The sequence below is a fragment of the Agelaius tricolor genome, unplaced genomic scaffold (assembly GCF_023055355.1).
Source record: "Agelaius tricolor isolate 1412-34295 unplaced genomic scaffold, bAgeTri1.0.p SCAF_3, whole genome shotgun sequence".
Classification (NCBI taxonomy): domain Eukaryota; kingdom Metazoa; phylum Chordata; class Aves; order Passeriformes; family Icteridae; genus Agelaius; species Agelaius tricolor.
In genome coordinates this window covers 27,887,514-27,910,705 of record NW_027269263.1, presented here as the reverse complement: position 1 = coordinate 27,910,705, position 23,192 = coordinate 27,887,514, and the positions used below count along the sequence as shown (strand labels likewise).

Below are 23,192 nucleotides of genomic sequence, written 5' to 3'. Positions count from 1 at the left end.
CTGAGAAACCTCACTCACCTTTGCTGCTCACTCTTACATACTAAAGCAAGACTGATGCATCTGATAAAGCTACAGAGACTACAGAAATGTGCTGACTAAGCTACAATTATATGAAAGCTCAACTCTACTTGGCCTGTTCTCCTACACTCACCTGCTAATTTACCAGATTGTGTTTTTTAGTTCACATTCCTTTGAAACAGCTGTAGTGTAACAGCTGCAGGCTTCTCTGTATCAGCTCTAACACCGAAAGGGAGAAGCAGTAGCTGTGCTTTATGCTGGAATTCTTGTAAATTTCATTTTGAAGCATTCAAGTTAAAAATCAAAGGTCTACATTAATGAAACAGGATTAATTAAATTAGCTGCTAAAGATCTTTTACACTGCTAAATGCTACCTACTGATAGCAAGATTTCTTTTTTTTTTCCTGAGAATGGACTCTGAATCACTTTATATTGAAGCAGCTGAAAGTAGTTCAGTCTGTGGTAAAACTCTCACCATAACCAACTTACCAGTACACGAAACAGTAACAGTGTTGAGGGAGAAAAAGCAACAGCTACGCTTGTAGATGTTCCTTTTCTTTTTGCTGCAACATACTGGAATAAAAAAAAGGTACTTTATTACTACAGTAATAGCCTTCCAAGGAAATTGAATAGAAGGGCTTATAATTTAAAAGTTAAAATTTAAAGAAAGAAACGCAAAGAATTATTATTTATGTTTGATATTACTTCTTCCTACTTATACATGAATATTCCTAATTTCTCAGGGAGCAGAAAATTGTAATAGTCATCTATGCCATGTATGCCAAAACACATGCCATATATTTACGAAGACATCTGATAGAGAACGCAATCTGTTTCAAGTTCCTGCAAAGGTCCTCTCCTGCATTTAACTGTGTCACCTTTTCTTCATATAAAATATGTTTTGTATTTTCTGTGAAATTAAAAGGAAGATGTGTGTTCCATTTCACAGGTTTTAACACCTATGAGGACGATGTGCAGAATGAGTTATTTGTAGGAACTAATATAACTGGTGAAATGAATACACAGCCTTCCATTCTATATACTGTATATGAAGAAAATTTGTTTTAAGAATATATTACTTTAGCAAGCTTAAACATGGGAAATTTCAGCTCCTGTGACCAAACTGCTAGATCAGAACCTTGCCTATTTGTCCCTTCACCAATGGGCAGCACCAGGCATTTCACACAGAGTGAGAACACTGCAGGACATGTCCTTCTGCCACCTGCATCAGATCTTTCCCTAAATCATTCATAGTTAAAATCTGACCAAACATCATTAAATATGAAGCTAAACAATACTCTCAAAATGCTTTAGCATAGACGTATTCTTACTTAAAATGTCCCTAAATACTTTCCTGGATTTCACAGAATTCCTTGCCCCAAGTCATGTCCAAGGAACTTCAAAGACTTGAACTGTTATTTCTAAGATATTTTTGATTCTCTCAGAACTTTCTCTCTTTAAAAATCAGGTAATTTAGTGTATAAGTAGGAAGAAAGCCATGAATCATTTCAGGATGACCTTAAGAAGTTATTAGCATTTGATTGAGTTCTCATTAATTTTCCACAAATATTAAAAAAAAAAAAAAAAAACAGAAAACATAGTACCCTGGGGAAATTGAAAAAGTGAAAGAACATAAAAAATGTTATTGTAAAAGGTATTTAAAAGGATTTAGGAGCACAACCAGAAAGACATTGCTTTCTATTTATTTATATAACTTCAATCTAGCTTTACAACACACAGCAAATAACAACATTTACTTTATTTTGTTGGTTTTCCTATGGGTCTCAGCAATCCTTTCTCACAGTGGGAATAAAGACAGACAAAATAATATCCTCATAATAAAACACTGTATGCAGAACTATCCTCCATATCAACTTCTGTGCTGAAACCAGAAAGTCCTTTAAATGGCACACTATAAGCACATATTTTACCTCTGCAGCAAGACCTTGTGTTTGGGGTTTTTTTGTGTTTGTCACACAGCTAAACACAAAGTAGTTCTCAGAGATAAAATTACATCTGTAAGTAGAAATTTTAAGTGAAACAATATACCTTATCTCATTTTCCTCTTGATAGTCATGACACTGTGTAGTTTCATCACTTTCTGGTCTGGATTTGGGATGTATTTTCTAGGAAGAAAATGCACTAAATATAAATATTCTAAAGCTATAAATATTCTAAAGTTTTCTTTAGTAACTAAACAATTGTATGTTTCAATTTGCTTAATTTGCTTCAGATGTTCAAAATCAAAGTCATCTTGCAAAATGTAGGCCAAACCTTGTCCTCTGACATACATCTACTACTGATATAAATTTTACTATTGAAGTTTTTGTATTGTAGGCAGGGGCATAAGGGCCAAAAGCAAAAAAAAAGAATCATTTCTAAATATACAATAGGAGAAATGGAAAATTGGGTGAATCAAGCCATTTTTGTTTCCAATTAGAGAGTGATCATGCTGATAAGACAGGATTTGCACTTTGATGGTAGAATTCAAGAATTTGACACACGGATTTACATCTGCAAGTCACAGTTAAGTGGAGATAAAAGAGGTATCACTTGCTTTCAAATACAGAATGGTTCTCTTATTCCCACCTCCCCACAGCTAAGAAATGTAACATCACTATGTAAACAATATGTAGTATCTCTTACCTTCCAGTATAGGGCTCCCAAAATAAAGCCAATAAGGAGAGACAGCAATGATGTCAGTGCTATGCTGATCCCTTGCAGGCTGGAGCTGCTAATGAAGCCAAGTGCTTCTTCTGTAATTAAAGATACTCTCATTAGTGAAGACAGATTTATAGCAGAAAACTGTCTTCAGGGCAACACTATTAGCAAGAGCACTTTCATGCACCACCTACATAACAGCATGTTAAATAGCAGAACAGATACTTCAAAGTGCAATGTACATGAGATGCACTTCATAAAAATCTTACAGCAAATTTTTGACCACAAGGATGCTCTACCCACCTCTGAAACAACAATGTTGAAAAGTAGCAACACAATTCTCTTTTTGCCATTTGTTGAGAATCATCTCTTTCCTACACTTCAAAGTTTTGGATTTCTTTATTTTTAAAGGTCTTTGAAAGACAGAGCAATTATTTGAAAAAGAATATATATCAATTCATGCATTTGCATTAGTTCCATCAGATGGCTCCCACTGACTGCAGGCACTTTGCCTTGCCACTAACCAATGACCAACATGAGAGCTCTCAGGGTAAGTTAATTTAACAGAACAAACTCGATCACTTCTAAAGCTTCCTGGAAAGGTACCGCTGACTTCAGCAAGATCAAACCCTTGTACCTTGAGGTTTAACAGTGTGTTATTTGGTTATAACCATTTCTTGATAGCTTTTAACATTTTGTATAGAAGAGCACCAATCCTATTCTTTTACGTACACAAACAATTCCATTCCCCTCACTGGGAGCTGTCTGCAAGCTGAGACTAAAATTCATCCCTTCAATCATTCAGTCAGTCCCTTCATTCCCTTCAAGGGCAGGATGTGGAAAGTCCAACAGAATCACCTGGGGACCCTCCTTCTGAAGTGCAAAGTGAACCTCAGGAGACTGGTATTTTGTCCACCCAGGTTTGGTTCATTTCAAACTGAGTGTCTGCAGCTCGAATGGTGGGTGTATTGACAGATTACAGGAAAAGAACCAAACTGTAAGCACTGGAAAAGTGTAGGTGATTGGATACATAGAAATGAAAATGAACTGACAGCACTCAAAATTTGCGTGACTCATGCAAACAGCAAATGTCTAAGCACACACAGTATGATATTCTGGGTCAAACAACATGTGTTTAGTAAATTATTAAACAGCTTTCAAGAAAATACGTTAGTTTAGAAAGAAGTGTTCTTATAATTAACTAGCAATTCATTTTCAACTCTCAGATTTTCTTGTTGACATTTTTCAAGTTTTAGACAAATATTCTTTTTATCTCTGAAATTCAGCTGTGTTTTCTAGGCTCAATGTTGTTAGAAATAACAAGACAACATAAAATCTATACCTTATATATTCATTATACTACATATATCTCTGTGTCTCATACACTATTTACAAAGTCTAGGTTCTGACTGCAGGGGCTTGAGTTTCACCTATATCTGGTAGATTCGGCACACTAAAAGGGAACATCAGTCAAGCAGAACCGATGCCAGCTTACCATGAAAGAAATCTGTCTACAGAAGGGAAAGAGAGCAGACAAAGTTCTACAGAGGTGAACAACAGCTGAAAAAGAGAGGCTATCGATTAGTCTGCCTCTCTCTTCTCAGACATTAAAGCCAAGAGCAGACATTAACTGGGGAGACATAACCTTTCTAACTTTCTGTCTCAGATTAGGCACAGAGGATGTTTACTTGCAGAACTGATCTGCAAGAAAACTGGGAAAAATCAAATGGGTGTAGCCAGCCTGAACAACCCTAGAAATGCTCTCCTGTTGTCATTTATCTAAACTGTATTCTCAGAAGAAAATTCTGATATTGCTCTTGTGCTCTAAGCAAGTAAAAAGCAATCCTCATTTCCCTAATGCCATTCTTCTCAGTGAGAGACTGCTGAGTTTTACAGCTAAATTATGTAAATCATATGGGAATGGCTATGTTTTCTGGATTCCACCCCGCAAACTTCAGAAAAAAATTAAAAAGTGAAACAAAATTTAAACTAAAGACTCTTCAGGTCATGTAGAGCGTAATGTGTTTGATAACGTGTTACGGTAGAGTGTATAACCTCAAAAAACGCTCTGCTTACCTACAGTGCTGGGCAGCATGTCATAGCAAGCATGCTCTTTTTTACATGAACTTCTAGAGAAATGTTCTGCATGCAGGATAATCAGTGATAATTTTGTACCTTTGTTTTTAACAGTATTTTTCAAAAATTTAATGCAATTTAAGACAACAGAAGAGACCCCTTTACAATGAGGTATCTAAAACTGGAAAAATCTGATTTCTGAAAAGTTATCTCCAAGGCAGGTGATTTCTTCATCATCTATGGCAAACTGAAAGGAATTTATAATTAGCTTTCCATGTGGGGACATGCAATCCAGGGATCAAGCCTAAATACAGTCCCATTATGACACTCTCCTTAGCCTACCTTTTAAAAATGACAACAGATTTTCTTTTCCACAACATGACAGTGTATGAATTAATTTGAAAGTTAAGTAATCCATAACTACCTTAAAAAGCAAGCAAAACCAGAATATTTAATTTCACTTTCAAGTCCAGAAAAAATTCTCTTGAAAGATCTGGGGAGAATGAAATGAGTCATGGCAGGTTTCTTCATGTGCCTTTTATTCATATTAAAATTTAAAACAGAACAGGCTGAAGAATTTTCAGTCTGGAGAACCTCTCAGGGACTTGTCTTAATGATGAATATGGAGAGAAGGAAAGAAAGGTGGCTACCACAGGGATCTTTTCCTCTGTTAGAAACTTTGGAGCTCTACACAGAAAGATTCTGATTCCCATCAGTTGTAAAGGCAGAGCAGGAGAAGCAATAGCAAAAACCAGGTGTACCAATAACTTTATGAGCTCTTTGGGCAATGCCAGAGGAACTGCTCACTCTATCCAGCAGAGTGAAAAAAGGGAGTGGATGCAGGCCAGCATGTCTCAGAGCTCTCAGTCTGTATCTTGTGGAAGATGCCCTAAGGAAGTGATCTCATTTGATGCTGATTTATATATAGTCTTCATGGACATTGAGATGTTAAGCTGTAAGCAAAATATCTTTACATTAAAAGCCACTCAGTTACGCAATGAAGTTATTGACCTGCTTCCTACCTTGAGCCATGTGTGATTATGATTGAAAGCACTGGCTTCTTTTTTTTTTTTTGCCATATATGTCTCAAAGGAATTTCTAGTTTACCTCTGCTCAGTTCCAGCACAATTACCACAAGATCTTATCTGTAAAAATGCAGAGCAGCTCTCACCTGTTCATTAGGGTTTTCCATTAACTATTAAGTTGGAACAACGGAACAAAGGCACGGAAGGCAGGACCAATTGCATTAAGCCATGGGTGAACATTTTAAAATTGTTGTGCAATTACTGAATTAAACTATGGTATTTTTTGCTTAATTAAAAAAGGAGATCTTCTTCCTAAAAGCAGTTACACAGATCTCTGTGTTTACATGTTCTTTGAGGTACTCAGGACTAAATAATAGGGCTAAATTATTGTGAGGAAATTACTGAACTCTTCATGAAATTATAAAGAATGTTATGGCATTCAATTAAAGGAGAAGTTTTAGTCACAGCTAGTAAGTTCAAGCTTTGATCAGAGCAACATGAAATTCATCTGATGGCTTCGACCACTGAAAAGAAGAGATTAGGACTCAAGACTTCTTATCCTGAACCTTCTTCTTTACATAGGAACCAATCTCATCTACATTCTCTAGGCAATGTGTGGTATAATCATGCAGAGAAATATGAGCAAGACTGGAACTTTACCAGCTAATTGGAACTTCAATGGATTACAGTCAGGTAACACAAAGAGGAAAGAACAAAGCAGCCTAAATGAATTTGGGATGGTGGTGCTAGTCTTTTGAGAATTTTATGAGAAATAAGAAAAGATCTTTCTGCTTCTGAGAAAAGATGAAGTGGAAACATGTTACAAGTCTACATTCAATATACAAGAATGAATAAACCACTATTACCATTCAAAAAACAATTAGAATAGCATAATTGTTCTATTTTTCATTTGTCTGGGCTGAGACTTTTTGTGTATATTTAGTTGAGATTCTACTCTATTATTGTAGTCTAATTTTATTGTTGTATAAGAACAATGGAGTAATGAAATATGACTCAACAAAAATAGCAAAAATAAAAATCCATACCTTAGCTAATTTATATAGAATTTCTATGATATTTCACTAATTATTTTATTGGATGATGCACTTCAGGTTTGTTTAAGTTGAATTTACAGTTCAAAGTCATCTGATTACATAGACTGTTTTAATAGACTCAAGATATATTAATCTGGAGGGGTTCTTTTGCAAACACTGAACACTTCTAAATGCTCTAGAAACTATTAAACTGAAGAACAACTCAGCTTAAAACTGTTTAGAATTAAAGGGTTAATTTAAAAAAAATTACTGTAGCTTGTGTCTGAAGATGCTTTTTTTCAGGCTTCCCCTCTTCTCAATGTTTTCCTTTTTGAAATTTGAATTTAGTGGTGCTTTTCTGAGAAGAATACTGAAGCCAGGGGACTGTTATGCTGGGGAAGCTTCACAGGGGAAGTATTAAGGTTTATTCACTGTTGTTCATTCCAAGAAGGTAAGGATTAACTAAAACCAAAATTTTCTCAGCAATAAAGTCAAGACCAAACTACGATTGGCACTAAAGGCCATTTCAGGAAATAAACCAGTGATGTCAATAAAGATTCCACAGCTCCCTCCCTGCAAAAAACCTCCAAATGAGTAACTACAGTGTAACCAGTCAACATCCAAATTAATATAATTTAATCTGATTATGAGTTCAAACTGTCCCCTGATCCAGCCAGACATGCAGTCCTCATGTCATTTCTACATAAGGCTGTTAACTGATATCCAATTTTCTAATAAATTGCTTAAGAGAATGATAATCAGTTAAAACACACCTGTAGAGCATATGGCAGCCAAGCAATTAACTGCATTATTTTAATTAGGCTTTTTTCCTACTTGATTATCAGTTCCAATTATAAAACAAGATTAATAATCCTGCTTCTGCACTCTCCTCCACAGTACAAACACAGGTGCCACACTCCACTGCACTGCCTGGCATTCCTCCTCCTGTCACTGTACTGGGTCAAACTCCTTACATCTGCACTTCTCCGGTAATCTGTCTGTCTTCTTGATCTATTCCCATTGCTTCAGGCTATGGCTGAATATCTTTCCTCTAGCAATGACAGCAAAAATTATCACACGTTCAGACCTGAGAGAGAGACAGGTATGAATACTTTTACCCCTTCCTAGTGCCTCAGAGTTGGCCCTGGGCTCATCAGGTTATTTGCAGACAGCTCTATGACCTCCTGGCAAGGAATCTACGGCAGTGAGTCTTCTCTTTTCCAAAGACTCAGGCTGGCAGCCAGGAGTGGAGGGGGTTTTTTAATTCCTTCTACTCTGAGGGTTCTGGGCTGTGATGACTTAAGACATACTCTTAATTAGAAAGCAATCAAGAAGGGCTTCAAATCTGATAGCAGCTGTGAGCCAACTAGAAGGTAGCATGCATGGTGCTAAAAGCCCAGAGGGTAACTAGATTACACATTCCAAAGAGAAGGATCATGAGAAAAAGCTCAGGCCTAGTATCGACTGTGTCACCAACAGAAGCTACCATTGTGCCCACTAGATTACATCAGGCTGCCCCTCTGCACATATTTCCTCAAGCACATGGAGTACCAGTCACATACTTCATCATCACACACTCAGATAAGATAGATCTTTGTGGAGGGAAAAGGGGAAATTGTAAAGAGAGCCAGATACACGTTGTCATCTTGACGTGTCTGGGAAACGAGAACAAGGAAACAACAAGGTTAAACTTTGATCACCATTTCAGGAACCTCTAAGGAAAATCCCCTCTTGTTCACATGGGAAGCTCCAGATAGTGTTCACCTTGTTGTACATGATGTCACTAAAAGCCCCTGAAACTTCACTGTTTCCTTTCACCTCAAATGCCTACACCATTTCTGACCTCGTGATAGGTAATGTTGAGGCTCTTACAGCAACCATTCTGGACTCTTATCAGGGAGCTGTCATGCAATAAGTGAGCAAGACAGATAAGAAAGGTGACATGAGTATGCCAGAGAGAAGATTGCAGCCTGCCAGAAAGGTAGTGACTTTGTCATTAACCCCAAGTGAAAGCATGCTGACTTGTGGAGGTGGCCCTACTGCAACTACACCAAACAAACATGGGGACTGGCCTCAGGGCTGGTGTAAAGCTTGGTTGGGATTGACAGTACTCTCAAAATGCAATGTACAGGTATCCTCTTTGTTCATGTGAGTACCCTCATCCGATTTAGGGTAGCTATTCTGTTCATTTGGAGTAACTTCCTTTTCTGAGAGTTAAAATCAAGTGTCTGGCCAAATTTTCTGAGGCCATATGACTAGTGAGACCTCATGACAGCCAAAACGAAGAGGCCTGCCCTCTCCAAGTTGTAGATTGCTGTCACATAATTGTAACTCGATAGCATCTCTACATTTTGATTAGATAAGTTCATTGCATTTCAGTATGACAGCTGAGAAACACATGGTACACCATCAGGAACATGTAACTTCCCATTAATTTGCACAATTAATGACATTTCCTCTGAGCTCTCACAACCAGCTACCAGAACAAGATGGAGACATATATTCAATCACTTGTACTTACTGTTACTGCTAGTGCTACTGCCAATGCTGTCATTCCTAAGAGAGCTGGCAGCAACAGGAGGAAACAAAAATGTTTTTGTGACAGCGACTCTGGAATCTAAATAGAAAATGAATGTGTCAGAATTATGAAACTTAAAATACAGTTCCCTCTATATAAGACGATGGGCTACAGGACTACTCTAATGGGGCTATAGGGCTGTTTTAAAAGCTGGCTGTAGGACTCTTCATAAAGTGGATTAAGCCAAAAAAGGTAGTTTTATTAAGATGCAGAAGTGTCTATATGCTGAGCTGCTGCTGAATAGCTAATCTGGAAAAGCAGTTACTGCTTGCAAGTTCTTAAGTTATGGCACTGATCTGCTTCTAGTTACTACTGATGTAACTGTACGACTGGACACACTGACCTAATTAAAAAGCTAGTATCTGTCACTGGAGAGAGTAAAAGAAAAGGTAATACAAACCCTCCATTTACTGGAAGGATAAGAAAGAGCTGCAGGAGCTTGACCTGAGCTTGTTAAAATGTTCAAATGAATAAACATTTCCCTGTTCAGGAAAAGTGGGATGAAATTGAAGGTGACTTGAGGCTGCTGCAATTTACAGTTTGTCCTAACTTCCTCTCCTTTCAGTTGTGCAATCTTAGGCTCTTTTACCGCCTTATAAAACTAAATAGAGCATTAAGAGAAGATAAGAAGGACAATGTAAAAAAGACAATTCAGGATATATTTTGGAGGAATAGAAACAGAGCAGCATAATGCAAGGTTATTTTGATTATACTGAGAAATGATGTATCTAGGAGTGATGGCACTGGAACTCGACTTCGAACAGAAGCACAACCTTCAATGTCAGTAGTTATTTTAACTTGCAGTAAAAAGGTGACATGGAGGCATGGTATCAAATCTTTAGCATCTCTGAAATCCAAGGAAAATCACACACTTTTATCTGCCGAGATTCTGCTCCCCGAAAGGAGACCCCTCTTACCATTCTCCGGTGTTCCTACTGTTGAAGGCAGAATGCAGTCATTCTTATCCAATCTGTCTGCAAACTCTTTGTAGACCTCAATGGTACTATTAAAGTGCCTAAAAAAATCCTCAGGAATGAAGTGACCTTCTTCATAAAGGTGACCATTTTCTTTTACAAAATCCTAGAGCAAAATATAGAATTCAGCTTGAAAGAAGGTCAAGGGAGATGCTCATTTCAACATCTCAACAAATGATAAAAATACCCAAAGATTATACAAAATCATTTATATTTTTAACCTGCAGACAACCAGATTAGCTGTATATAATCTTCATAAAACAGAGAAACCTTCTGATCTAAGGATTTCTAATTAGCTTTGCAAATAGAAATGAATTATTAATACAGTGTTGCAAAATTGCTTAGGAATGAAAGACAGTCTCCCATCCTATACTGAAAACCAAGAGACTTTTTAAAATTCCCCTCATTAAAAAAACCCCTTGATTTCACATTACTTTGCAAAGTTTCACATGAGTCTTTTAATCTCAACACATGAACGCAACAATCATTGGTATTGTCATCAAGGTGATGGGGAACAAAATACAATAGCTGGGGTACACCACTGCTCAGAAACAGGCTGAGATCCCTGATAACAGACCTAAAAATAAGAGCAACTATAAACAAGGAAGCACAAGGAAGCACAAGGAAGCCCAGTCACTCTGAGGTCTAACAGACATGTTTGTGATGCCAGACTAAACAACATGATTGAGATCCATGATGATTATTAACGGTTTTCTTATTTATTTTTTTTTTAATGTCAGCAAGTCAAGTTTGGCCTGGGGTTACTCTGTACTCTTAAGAAGGAGGACAGTGGTAAGAACATGGTCTAAGTATGTCCTAAAGAAAACCTCCTGGTTTTGGCTCCAAAGTTATTTTATGTTTGATGCTGAAAGTGCTAGACTTAAGATCATTATTCTCTAAGGAAATCAATAGCTAGTTGTTTTGCTGAATTACAGGATATTTACTTTTCCATTCTACAGAATGAAATTCCTCTTTCTCAACCACATCCCAGCTGAGTGCTTTGAATCATCAGGACAAAAATAGAAAAGAAAAAGATATATACACTGAAGACTGGAGATAATTCAGTTTGAACTGGAAAAGTAGGGAATATCTAAATACTCACAGCAGTGCAATGCAAATACATAGCAAGCTTACAAGGCTATTCCACTCTGAAGGCACCTGAGTGTTTTACTTATTTGATTCATTTTGGGTGTTGAAAAGCTGCAATTACAAAAACTAAGGACTTATCTGACAAAAACAACTGTATATGAAAGATAAAATACTTGCTCTAAAGGACATGGTGTATTTTACCAGTTTTATTCAGTGGGACAAAACCTTCAACTACAGAATTATTTTTAATTAGTGATAGTCTGGTCAGATCTAGATAACAGACTAGAAAATTAATTTCTTCCCCACTTCCCTGCCTGCACAGAAAATCAGACATCTCTTGAACAAGAATCCTTCCAGCTGCTGTCAGAATCCAGAAACACATGGAAAGGGACCAATGTCCTCTGGTCTTTGCTGTGCCTTTATATAGAAAAGTTAATTAAACCATGGAAAAGCTTTTAGAGCTTCACACACTGTGATACATACTAAGAGTATATTAATAACTTTAACCAAATCATCTTTACATTTACATTAAGATCACTAGCAAAATATATAATTTAAGCTGGATACACAAGGAAGATTTCTGCTAGTTTCAAAAAGATCGGAATGGATTAATTATCTTAAGGAAGATCACTGCATTTCTGACTTTAAATAACTGCATACAGGTCATTGTATTTACTGTAATTCCTTGAAAAAATTTTTCTTTGAAACAGGAGATAAAAATTAACCAATGTTAGCACAATGTACTCAGTGCATTTCTAAACAAAGTAGGATTTCAGAAGCACAGGAATAGAAATGAAAGCAAATCTAATAAAGCCTTGGAAATTCCTAAACAATTACTGAATATTGTGCAACAGAAAGTAAAAAATAAGTATCCAGTACAAAAGCTGAAACTCTGCATAAAATTACCTTGTTTTTGTCAAAAGCAAGGCATGCCATAAGATCATTAATTATCCTTGTGAGATTATTGATGATTGAATAGTTGCTTAAAACATCCGACATATCTGGAATATCTGAAAATTTCTGGAGAAGATTATGTAGACTTATTGAAAATTCAGGCACCATCAAATGCAACCAACAGTGACTAGGCTGTCAGGGGATAAAAAGAGAAACAGATGTAAATTAAATATCAGACATTTGTAAAAACTGGTTAAACATCTCAATGTGTAAAAGTAAATTAGACTGTTCTTTCCAATTTAAACTATCTCAAAAGTACAAATTACAATTCTTCTTCTTTAATGTGACCCATTTTCTCTTCGTTCCTTTTCGTAATATTTCTATTCTGACTGATACTGACATGTTTATGGTTGTTTGTTAAATGCCATCCCTTCATTAAATTATCAATGAATGCCAAGTGTCAGTGTGTTGAGCATTTGAGCCTTGGAATATGTTACTATGAACCCTAGTCCATGCTTTCATTAACCTATTTGTTTTCTTTTCAATTCCTACTGCCTTAACAATTCTTTAAATATCAGTATTCATTTATTGCTGTTACCTTACATGACTCAGTTGACCCCAAAGATCTCTGATTTAAATTTCTTTTCAGGAGGGTTTCCATAAAAAATTTGCATGAAATCCCTGTGTGCTTTTATGCACCTTTAAACTTTTTAGCTGAGTTAATTCTTTCTCTTCAGCTTTTTCACTAAATGCCATTACTGGGAGCAGTTTCTAGATCTAAAAGCCTTTCTTCTTCCTGAATCTTTGATAACAAAAGTGTTTTGCACAGCCTGTCCCTGTATACATTAACACCTATGCAATTAGTTTGCAGACAAAGTTTGTACATCTGTTCACATGACTGAAACCTGATAATTCCTTGCTGTCTTAGAGGAAGTCATTAACTTCTTTTAGTTAGATATATATAACATATGTAACAGTAGTCAAATAGAGGAAAAAGTCACCCAGCCCAGGAAAATTCCTAACATGGCATGATCAGCAAAAATACAGGTAATGCATAAGTCAGAACTGCAATTTGTACCTGTAAATACCTTCCCAATAAAAGCTAATTTTTTAATGGCAAATGTTATGAGAATTTATTCCATATATAACATTATTTTTCCAATATTGAAAATGTCTCCTTAAAGACTTCCAGATACAAAGATCTTGGCCCAACAAACCCAAAGTACTCTAAGTATCACTAAACCAGTTTCCAATTGCTGTGCAGTGGATAGGCAGCACCCACTGAATCCACCTTCAGCAACACACAGCAAATGTTTGGCAATGTACACACTTCTAGGCCTAATCTCATTTATTCAATTTCTTCAATAAACCTGCATACAGATTATTAAAAAAAAAAAAAAACCAACAAATCCACAGGTGTTGTTCTTTGATGTGTAAATGTTTCTCACAAGAAAAAATACACTTCACATTTCTGAAGACTAATCAGACTATTAGGCTTCCAGGCTTAGAGAACCAAATGTAAATACATTGTTCAGCTCCACTTGAATTTCCACTTCTGCGTACAATTCTTTCACACAATGAAAACCTGTGGCAAGTAAGTGATATCACCTTTTGCAATTATCTCAACAATGACTTAAAAAAGAAAGAAACAAAAAGCAAAATGATAGTATTTGACTCAAGTCTGCTTCCCCTTTTTCCTTCGAGGACAGTAAGGTGAAGGGGGAGGCAGAAGCAAATAAATCAGAGAAAGTTTGTTGAAACATATTCTGTTCAAGCAGCATATGTTGTGCCGTGTCCCACTGCCCCCATGAGACAGGCAATGCATTTTCTTTCTTCTGCTTTGGGGTGGGAACACTGACACAGAACTAACTACTGTGCTTCCCTGAACTGGAAACCTTGAAAACCTTTACCTTTGAGGTTTTGTGGGTGAGCATTATCCTCTGGCAGGGACTAGCATGAGCTTGCTGCTTCTTCTAGTGAGCATTTGGCAATTCCAGCAGGGAGCCTATTTTGTTGCTCCTGCGGTTTAGCATGTGTGTGGGAGTCTCCTCTAACTGAACTGTTCTGACCTACAAAGCTGAATTTCACAAAAGCTCTAAGTTTTCTTTTCAGTAATGTCAAGCTGTGCAATCACTTCCTATGTCAATACCTACCAAAAACGTGGTTAAAACTGCTCTAATTGAAAAAGATGACATTATTTGCAAAGAGAAATGGAGGCTTGACTCTGATATTTTGTGTAAACTTTGACCAAGATTTACATTTTAGGGCAATTGCAAATGTGATTTCCCTTGTACTTCAGGGTTGCTCTCATTTGGCTTTTACTTTCTACATCTGTGTAGAAGTTTAAAAGTTATCTCCTCTTCTGAATTCAGCCCTTTGCTGTCATCTCTGCCTTTTAACCTTCAGGTTCGACTACACAGTTCATTCTATACAAGACTACTTTTAAAGCCACTCAGTTGCCTTGAGCTAGTGCATAATGCAACAACCCTTTTGTTTAATGGATGGGTCAGTCTGTTCCTGTTACATGCACTACACTGGCTTCCCATCTGCTTTGTGTTCACCTTGCCTTCCTACCTTTAGTCATCTACATTTGGGACTTGCTACCTTGAGTACACTTCCCACTTTATGCACACACTGAAGATTAAAATCTATTGAAAAAAAAATTGCATAGCACCATTTCTTCAGAGCTGAGCAAAAGGCATTTACTTTAGGCATAGTCATGGGTTTCCCAGCTTGCATGGACCAGAGTAAAGCCTACTTATCCCTTGCTGTGGTATGCATAACACAACCTGAAATTCCCAGAGAAGAATTTGGCAAAGTGGGATCTGAATACTGCTGAGTACTTTCTCCTGTGAAGGCATGTGGCCAAGAGCTGCACCTGCCATTACCATGACTGAAAGTGCTGTGCAAAGGGAACATGGAAGTCTCAGCTCTGAACTTCTTCCTTTTTATTTCTTGGCTGCTTGCTGTAAATGTAAACTGGATCTAAATTTCTGGATATGATACCTCAAGATGACATAGTACTAAAAAGAATGGAAAAGAACTTGCATACTGGCAGTCAAAACTGAACCATGGAGAGAGGCAAGAGTGAGAACAACCAGGACTCATTGCCCAAGCAGGTTCCCTGGCCTTCTTCATCTGCCAACACCCCCAGAAGTGCAGTGGAGGGAACAGCCTCAATCCAGCCCAACAGCTAATGGGCTGGAAGCTGGGGAAAGGGCACTACAGCTGTCCTCCACAGATGTGAATGTCTTCACATCAGACACCAAGATCAGTGAATTTCAAAAAGCCCAGCAGTCAGAGGATGGTGGCAGCCAATCTTGCTTCCTTTTTCTCTAAATATTGGATATTCTAAGAAATGGAAAATTTTCTATTAGTTTTATTTATATTGGACCTAGTACCTGACTTCACAGCATTTATTCTGCAGTTTTCCTGTCTAAAGAACCAACTTTAAACTGGGTTTTCTGAAGTACTCTAAGTTTTAGTGAAAGCCTCAAGCTTCCAGCAAAACTCTTAAAAACACTTCTACATCTGACATAACCCTTCATAACCTCACAACTCAGTGCCCTTCACTATCCTGCACCCTCCTTTTCCTCCTCCCATCTTCTTGTTATTCAGGATTGAATGTTGCTTCTGGCATAATTTTCCAATATCAATAGGGAATATTGTTAGATTTGCTACATTGTTGTAGAGTAGGACACATTTCCATAGGTTTATCACATACAAATTGGATTTTTACAGTGAAAACTTTGTACAGACACAAAATCAGTTTCTTACATCCAGTAGATATTTTTCAGCTACTGATGTATTTGTACAATGATTAATTCTTAAGACAGGCACAGTGTTGTTCAGTTTAACTGACAAAATCATAAGTTTCTTACTTTTCTCCTTGCCTTAAAACAATATAGCATTCAACATAATTTGTACTTTCAACTTGTTTCCTTTCCTCCTTTTTATTGCAGTGTATGCAACAACCAAGTTTTCAATACAAAACTTCAAAATGGTTTTGCTAAACTGAGGAAAAACAAAAAAATATGTAATAGATTGATCAATAAAATAATAAAATTTAAAAAAAATGTTATACAATTTTAAGATGTATAGATAATGCTTATTTGAAAGTACCACTATGTATTAAATATGGGATTATAAAGAAAAAATAACACAAAGTATGTTTGAAATTCTACTGGTTTGTTTAGTTACTGACACCACCATTTGCTGAGCTTGGGGATCTCTTTACTGGCTACTTAGTATTTTTTGTGCTCTAGTGGCATTTCCACTGGCTGAAACAAGAAGGACTTCTAGAGTATGTTCCAAAGTACAATTACTGAGAACCTATTTCTTTAAGAAAGCAATATTTTTTCAATTGACACCATGAAATAATATTGACAAAATAGTAACACAATGAAAATTTAACTTTTCACAAAAAAAATAAGTTAAAAATTTAATATGAAGAAAAAGACTTTCCTAGAATCCCTGTAATTATAAAAGTTTTAAGGGACTGGGAATCGCTCGACATTTCTATTAAATAAATACTTGGGAACCATATGAAAAGTGAAATAAACATTATTTAACTGTAACTTGCTAAGACATAGGACTAGGTACAGAATGTTACAGCCATTACTGGTTCCAGTGGCTTTTTTATTGGGAATAACCTGAAGTGGTTGTACATACCAGACTATCCATCTTCGGGACATATTTAAGGGTTATCATATAATCATTTGGGAGATTTCCAACCTAAATAATAAAAACAGATAATAAAAATGTTATTACTTACTACACAAAGTAAGACTTTATTTCCATTACTGCATTCAACTAAATCTACCAAATATCAACACAAACTTTCAGTAAATTACCAGGTGCAGGCAAAGATGTTTACTTACATGCTTACTTTCCTGTGGAACTGCTACTGACACTGATTTATTCACAAGTGAACTACCTTTCCACGGCTCTGCAATATGCCCAGATCTGATCTGATCATGGTCAGTGCTACTGCTTCCCAGTAAAGTTAAAGTCAACAATAGGTTGAGAAGAAGTGATCTGATGTTTTTCCTTACTGCAGAAACTCCACTGCCCTTCCGTCTTTCAATGCCTTGAAGTGTTTACATGACAGCTTCTACTGTAGACAGTAGAGGACCCAGAAGTATCTTGTCCTTTTTCCTTCAAATAACATCCAACTTCAACATCCATCTGAACCTAAATACTTGCCTGCCTTGTGCTTAGTTATGTACCAGGTCAGAAAAACACTTGAGTAAAACATTAACTTTGCAGTTGTGCTTCTTAGTAATGATGAGTAATATCATTATATCATAGCAATGTCCTGGGGCAAAGGTGAGCTTCCACACACGTAAGATGCAGCTTTGCAGAAGGGGGTGAGCACGAAGTGTGCTGCAGCAAAGACAAGGAGTGGAAGAAGGGTTCCCACTGAATTATCCTATACAATCTGTCACAGATGGGTTCCAACGCTACTGTGAGACATAGTTGAACATCTGGGGAATGTGCTACGTTGGGAGATGAACAGTCCAACAGTCACTGGACTGCCACAAATCCACAGTTTTTTAAAATATTTTTTCGAAAGCATCATAATATGACACTTAATAATACAATAAACCTATCTTCTATCAATGAAAGTGTCAATTGATACTTATCCTGGTTTGAAATCCACATAGTCAAAAACAATATGCACAGATGTAGCTCCTTTGGTGCAAAAACATTTCTACTTCAGGTTAAAGATCATTTTGTTATGGCTGCTTTTGATTCTGCTGCTATAGCAACCAGCCCAGGGATTTCTTTTCCTCCTGAGCAGTTTTTAGGTAGTATTTTGTTTGGCAAAACATAATGTTTTATTTCTTAATTAAAAGTTTGTTTCAATTAAAAATTAAACCAGCTACTTAAAAACATTATGGTTCTAGAAATGATCAAGGGCAATGCTTATACACAGCCAAACACAAGTGAATTCCAGACATATTTTGATTTATGTGGGTTAAGATACAATTTTTCAGTTCAATGACATCTACTATTCTCCTGCAGCTTTAGAACAGTTTCTGTAGAAATGACCCTTAAAAATTTCCTCCCATAAACCAGTTTTTTTTCTTCTTTTATTCTTGTTTTATTTTTATACCTACACATTCCCAAAGCAGAAGCACCACTAAAATTCTCTGTATTCATTTCTATTTACCTGGCATTTTGGTGAGTTGATTCAAGATGCTATAAATACTGAAAAATATTTCAACACATTTGTTCTTTCTTTAGAGCATCAGATTTATTCTAAATCCTCATCCAAATTTTTTATCTATTATTCCTTCCTTTAAAACATCACGGCATCACAGCATATGAATACGTATTCAATTTTTTTTCTAGCTTCCTTTGCATGCCTAGAGAGGTAGGATTAGCAGCACTTTAAGGAGTACAGATGGTGAAGATGCAAAGTTTCCCATACTCACTCTAGAGGGATTCCACACTTAGCAATGCCAGCAAAACCACTGTTCTTTAAGAAAGGTCACTGGAAGATTAAATTTGTTCCATATAAATGAACACTACAAGAATTGGCATGCATTATGTATAGAATCTACTTTCCTGGCATCAGAGCCTCTCAAGCACTTTTCACGCACAGTTAAAAAAATTTAAGTGCCCAAGAGCCCTTACACCTTCTCAATCAGAGCTGGAGCAAGCAGCTCAGCCGCAGATATATCTCTCCTTGACAGACTGTGAATCAGATAAGATATTTTTGAATTTACTACTAAAAATGAAGATCACTGGGAGGAGGGTGTCAAATACAAAATATATGCACTGCCTCAAGACAAAACCTGTTAAAGTTTTGTTGACTGAAGTCCACATGTCAGATGCTGTGCTGGTAAACGATGGATCTCAGTCAAAGTGAGGGACTTACATTTGTATTGCACTTGGACTTCCCAACTCTCACACAGAAAATAGGGTAAAACCCCTGATGTAAGAGTGAAAGATATGCCTGTACTAGGTCTGCATTTTGTACACACTTGCTTTGCTGAAATGAATCTTGAAATTTTGTTGAACACTAACCACCAAGACTCTGATCCAAACACAGCCACTGGATTTTCATCTGCTGAAATGATCCTGAAAGGAATGAATGGACTCTGCATACCCACTCACTGAAGAGTGCCTGACTGCTGTGCCTTCCAGCAATGAGCAGAAGACAAGCTGACTCTGACCTCCCTGAGCAAAGATGGTTGGAAAAGAGCTGTTCCTTGAAGCCACCTGAGTCCTGGAATGGCTTTTTTATTAGTTCCCCATCTCAGCTCCATGAGTACAGTGATAAATCTGGGGGGCCACAAAACACCTGCCTGCACAACTTACCTTGGTTTAAACAGAAGTAACAGTTTTGATAATTATAGAAGTAACAGTTGGTTTAAACAGAAGTAACAGTTTTGATTATTACATAGAATGTCAACTGATAATCTTGCAAAGCAACGTATAGAACCAAAAGCATTGAACTGGTATTAAAATGTCATTAAATTTTTCTCTGATTTAGTGGCTGTTTGTGATTGCAGATAGCCTAACAGGCTGAGAAGAGTTAAAGAGCAGGGAATCTAGCTCTTTAAAGAATCTTTAAATCCATATAAAACCAACAGTAAGTGCTATATTCCCAGTTGTAACAAAATCTTAAACTGGGGAATGTAAGATTACTTTTGACATAGAGAGGTCTGAATATTTAATACAGCACTGTTAACGTTGCATAGCCCAAACATGTTTTAAAAAATGTTCATGGTCACATAGATGTGGAGATGAAAAAAGGATATAAAAGTAATTTGGGTTCCATAAACTACTCTTTCATTGCAACAGCAGACATGAGAGATGACCTATCTGCAGTCACATCCTTTGAAATGAGGCCTACTGCTCTTGAAAATTTCTTTTATTGTGATTTTAATGAAAATTATAAGGAGACAAACACAGATATAATTTTTATACACATATAAAAGATAAAGTATGTTAATAAAATAAAATTACCATTTTCCATAGTCAGTGTTTTCTTATTTACTCTGAAGCATATGATGGGAAAAAACATACTTTCCTTTTGGATATCATTTCTACCTTGAATTTCTCTCTATTTATTTCCCTTTTCCTGTTCTTTTCACAGAATAATAGAATGGTTTAAGTTGGAAGGGACCTTACAGACAGTCTGGTTCCAACTCTCTACCATGGACAGGGTCATCTTCCACTACACTGGGTTGCTCAGAGCCCCATTCAACTTTGTCCTGACACTTTTCCAGGAAAGAGGCACCCACCACTTCTCTGGGCAACCTGCTTCAGTGCCTCACCACCCTCACAGTAAAGAATTTCTTGCTTACATCTAATCTAAATTTCTCCTCTTTCAGTTCAAAGCCATTCCCCACTGTCCTAGCACTACATGCCCCATGTCAAAAGTCCCTCTCTAGCTCTTTCTCACTGGCTTCTTTTCCTTCAGGAGATTCCACTGTCTATCCTTCATCTCTGCAATCCACTCTATTTCATCTGCTAATGAAGCAGTTAATAATATCCTCATCATTTGGCTTAAGACAACATGCTAACGATTTCCGTTCACACTTTTTACAGTCATAGTGGCAGATTATTTGCAACATAACAACTCTGGATCATTTTTTATAACCCCTTCACTAAGGAGAGTTAAATCCAAACGTGGCAGAGAGTGTACATATTTACAGCAAAGATGTAATGTGAAAGCAAAGTATTTGACAGCATGTCTCCAGCAAGGAACTGGTCAGTAAATCCTGATTATTGTTTGGGTTTCCTACATTAAAAGAAGAAAATTACAAAGAAGAAAATTGCTTTAGAGAAGTAGTTCATGGAAGAAGAGGTATTTTAGATTTTGTTAATGAACAAAACAAAAATATGTAGGTATATTCTGTACATACTGCACAGCTCAGTGAAAATTCTATTTATATGTAGGTTTTGATGTTCATATTTAACAAACATATATAAACAACTGATTTCTAATTCTTATGCAAAATCAAATGCACAAATACAGAGATGCAGTTTTCTGCTGACTTACTGTGCTGAAAAGAACAATGGGGACAGACTTTATTGACAGGTGCTGCAATTACAGTTTCATAATATGGAACATTTGCTCATCAAGGAATGTGCTTCCCTCCAGACATGTTCATTACAAAAGAAGCAGGAGGTCACGTGGTGAGTAGTGTGGAATGAATGTTTTCTAAATACTTTCATTCTCTATCGGTATGAAACTATGCTCTTTTGAACTTCTCACCATTAAAAAACCAAAAATGATTGTTCAATTGTTCTTTGCTTCTTAAGATCATTTTGCTTAGGATATATTCTTCATATGACAAAATTATATTACCTAGATGTGAATAAATTTAATCCTACAAAGTATACAAGTCATTTTTTCTACGAAGAGATACCAGTCTGGTTTGATCTTACATTGACTAATGGTCAGAAACCTTATAGTTATTGAATTTCTTTCTTTCCAATTCTTTATTCTGGTGTGAGTGTAGCATGGTGCTAGTGAAAATCCAGATTAAGAGCACTGAAAACAAGTTACAGCAAACATCTGTCCTCAATTTATTACTCAAAACAAAGTTGATTAGGCAAATGACCCACATTTTCAGGCACTGCACAGCATGCCTTACTAATTCTCCAATAGCTTAGGCTTAGTAGACATCTAATGTCTATATTCACTCAGGGTCTTGACTGAGGCATGTTCTCATATCCCTATAGTACAATAAAGTTGAGCAGAACACAGCCACAGTCATGCTCAGGAGTTTTCTACAAGTGATGTAGAGGGTTTACAGTACCAGTTTACAGCAAGCCCAGTGCCAAATAAACAAAGATTGGATAGGGAATTGTGGCACTGTTTAGCAAGCTGTAGGGTGCACCACAGTAGAAGCGTGTGTGTGGGGTGGGGAAAAGCATACTGGAGAAAAAGCCAAATGAGAGACATGGATTCATACTGCAAAGAATTTTAACATGAGATAGGAAGAGGATGGGCATCTGCCTGGAGTTCATCAAGGAGCATTTTTCCGGCAACCACAAACAGTGTAACAGATACCATGGAAATAATGAGGAGAAGCTGAGGGCAAACTCAGCATGTGTTATGACAACACAGGCAGTGTTAATAGTACCTTTGAAGATAAACCCAAGAAGCTTGCCATTGATAGTGGAAAAAAAAGGAGGAACAGCTTGAAAGAAATAAGTAGAGGAGAAAGGGTCAGAGCAGCATGCGTACAGACAGAAGAGCAAAATTACAGAAGCTGAAGCTAGAAAAAGATTTTTCATAGACTGGATTTTTATCCACCAAGAATTTGGAAGAAAAATGTACTTGTTTGTCCAGAGAACTACAAAAAATATTTCTACTATTATAACAAGAAAAACAATGAATGTTTTAAAAGCGAACTTTGAAGGGTCTGTGAAACATCAAGAGCCAAATCAGACACCTTTGTTGAAGACCTGAATGGCTGGGGAGAGATGGTGATGTAACTTTACAGTGAGGAGAAATGGCCCAGGACAGACTAACATTTTGGGGAGATGAAAGAGATCATACTCTGCCTCTGAGGAGGACTCATTCCAAACTGAAGCTAGGCTCTAGACTAGTTATGCTTGATAATTTGTGATGAGACAGGAGGAGAGTCCAATATCCTTAAGTGATGGGATCTGTGCACTACCGCTGAACAGATAGTTTGTTGCACACAGAGATGGGGCTATACTCACAAATGTGGACAAAAAGGGTTAAAGAACATGACAGTCTGACTGAGAATAAAGCTTACATCACTGTGTCCAAATGTGACAGAGTTTGTGCATAACATCATAATAACTATGAGCAATAACTGTACACATAACACTTCTGTGAAATCCTCTG

At 36.8% G+C, this 23,192-nt stretch overlaps 1 protein-coding gene across 1 annotated transcript in view; it reads right to left on the bottom strand.

The window, feature by feature from the left end:
* The window catches only part of KITLG (KIT ligand), a 56,884-nt gene that overhangs the window by 4,726 nt on the left and 28,966 nt on the right, over positions 1–23,192 (bottom strand). Inside the window, exons 3-9 of the mRNA XM_071423309.1 lie at positions 17,021–17,083; positions 12,362–12,541; positions 10,310–10,472; positions 9,336–9,431; positions 2,665–2,774; positions 2,068–2,144; positions 508–591 (exon numbers count right to left, since the gene is read on the bottom strand). Coding sequence (XP_071279410.1) covers positions 552–591; positions 2,068–2,144; positions 2,665–2,774; positions 9,336–9,431; positions 10,310–10,472; positions 12,362–12,541; positions 17,021–17,083 — 729 coding nt within the window. The 3' untranslated portion in view covers positions 508–551. The remainder of the gene's footprint in view (positions 1–507; positions 592–2,067; positions 2,145–2,664; positions 2,775–9,335; positions 9,432–10,309; positions 10,473–12,361; positions 12,542–17,020; positions 17,084–23,192) is intronic.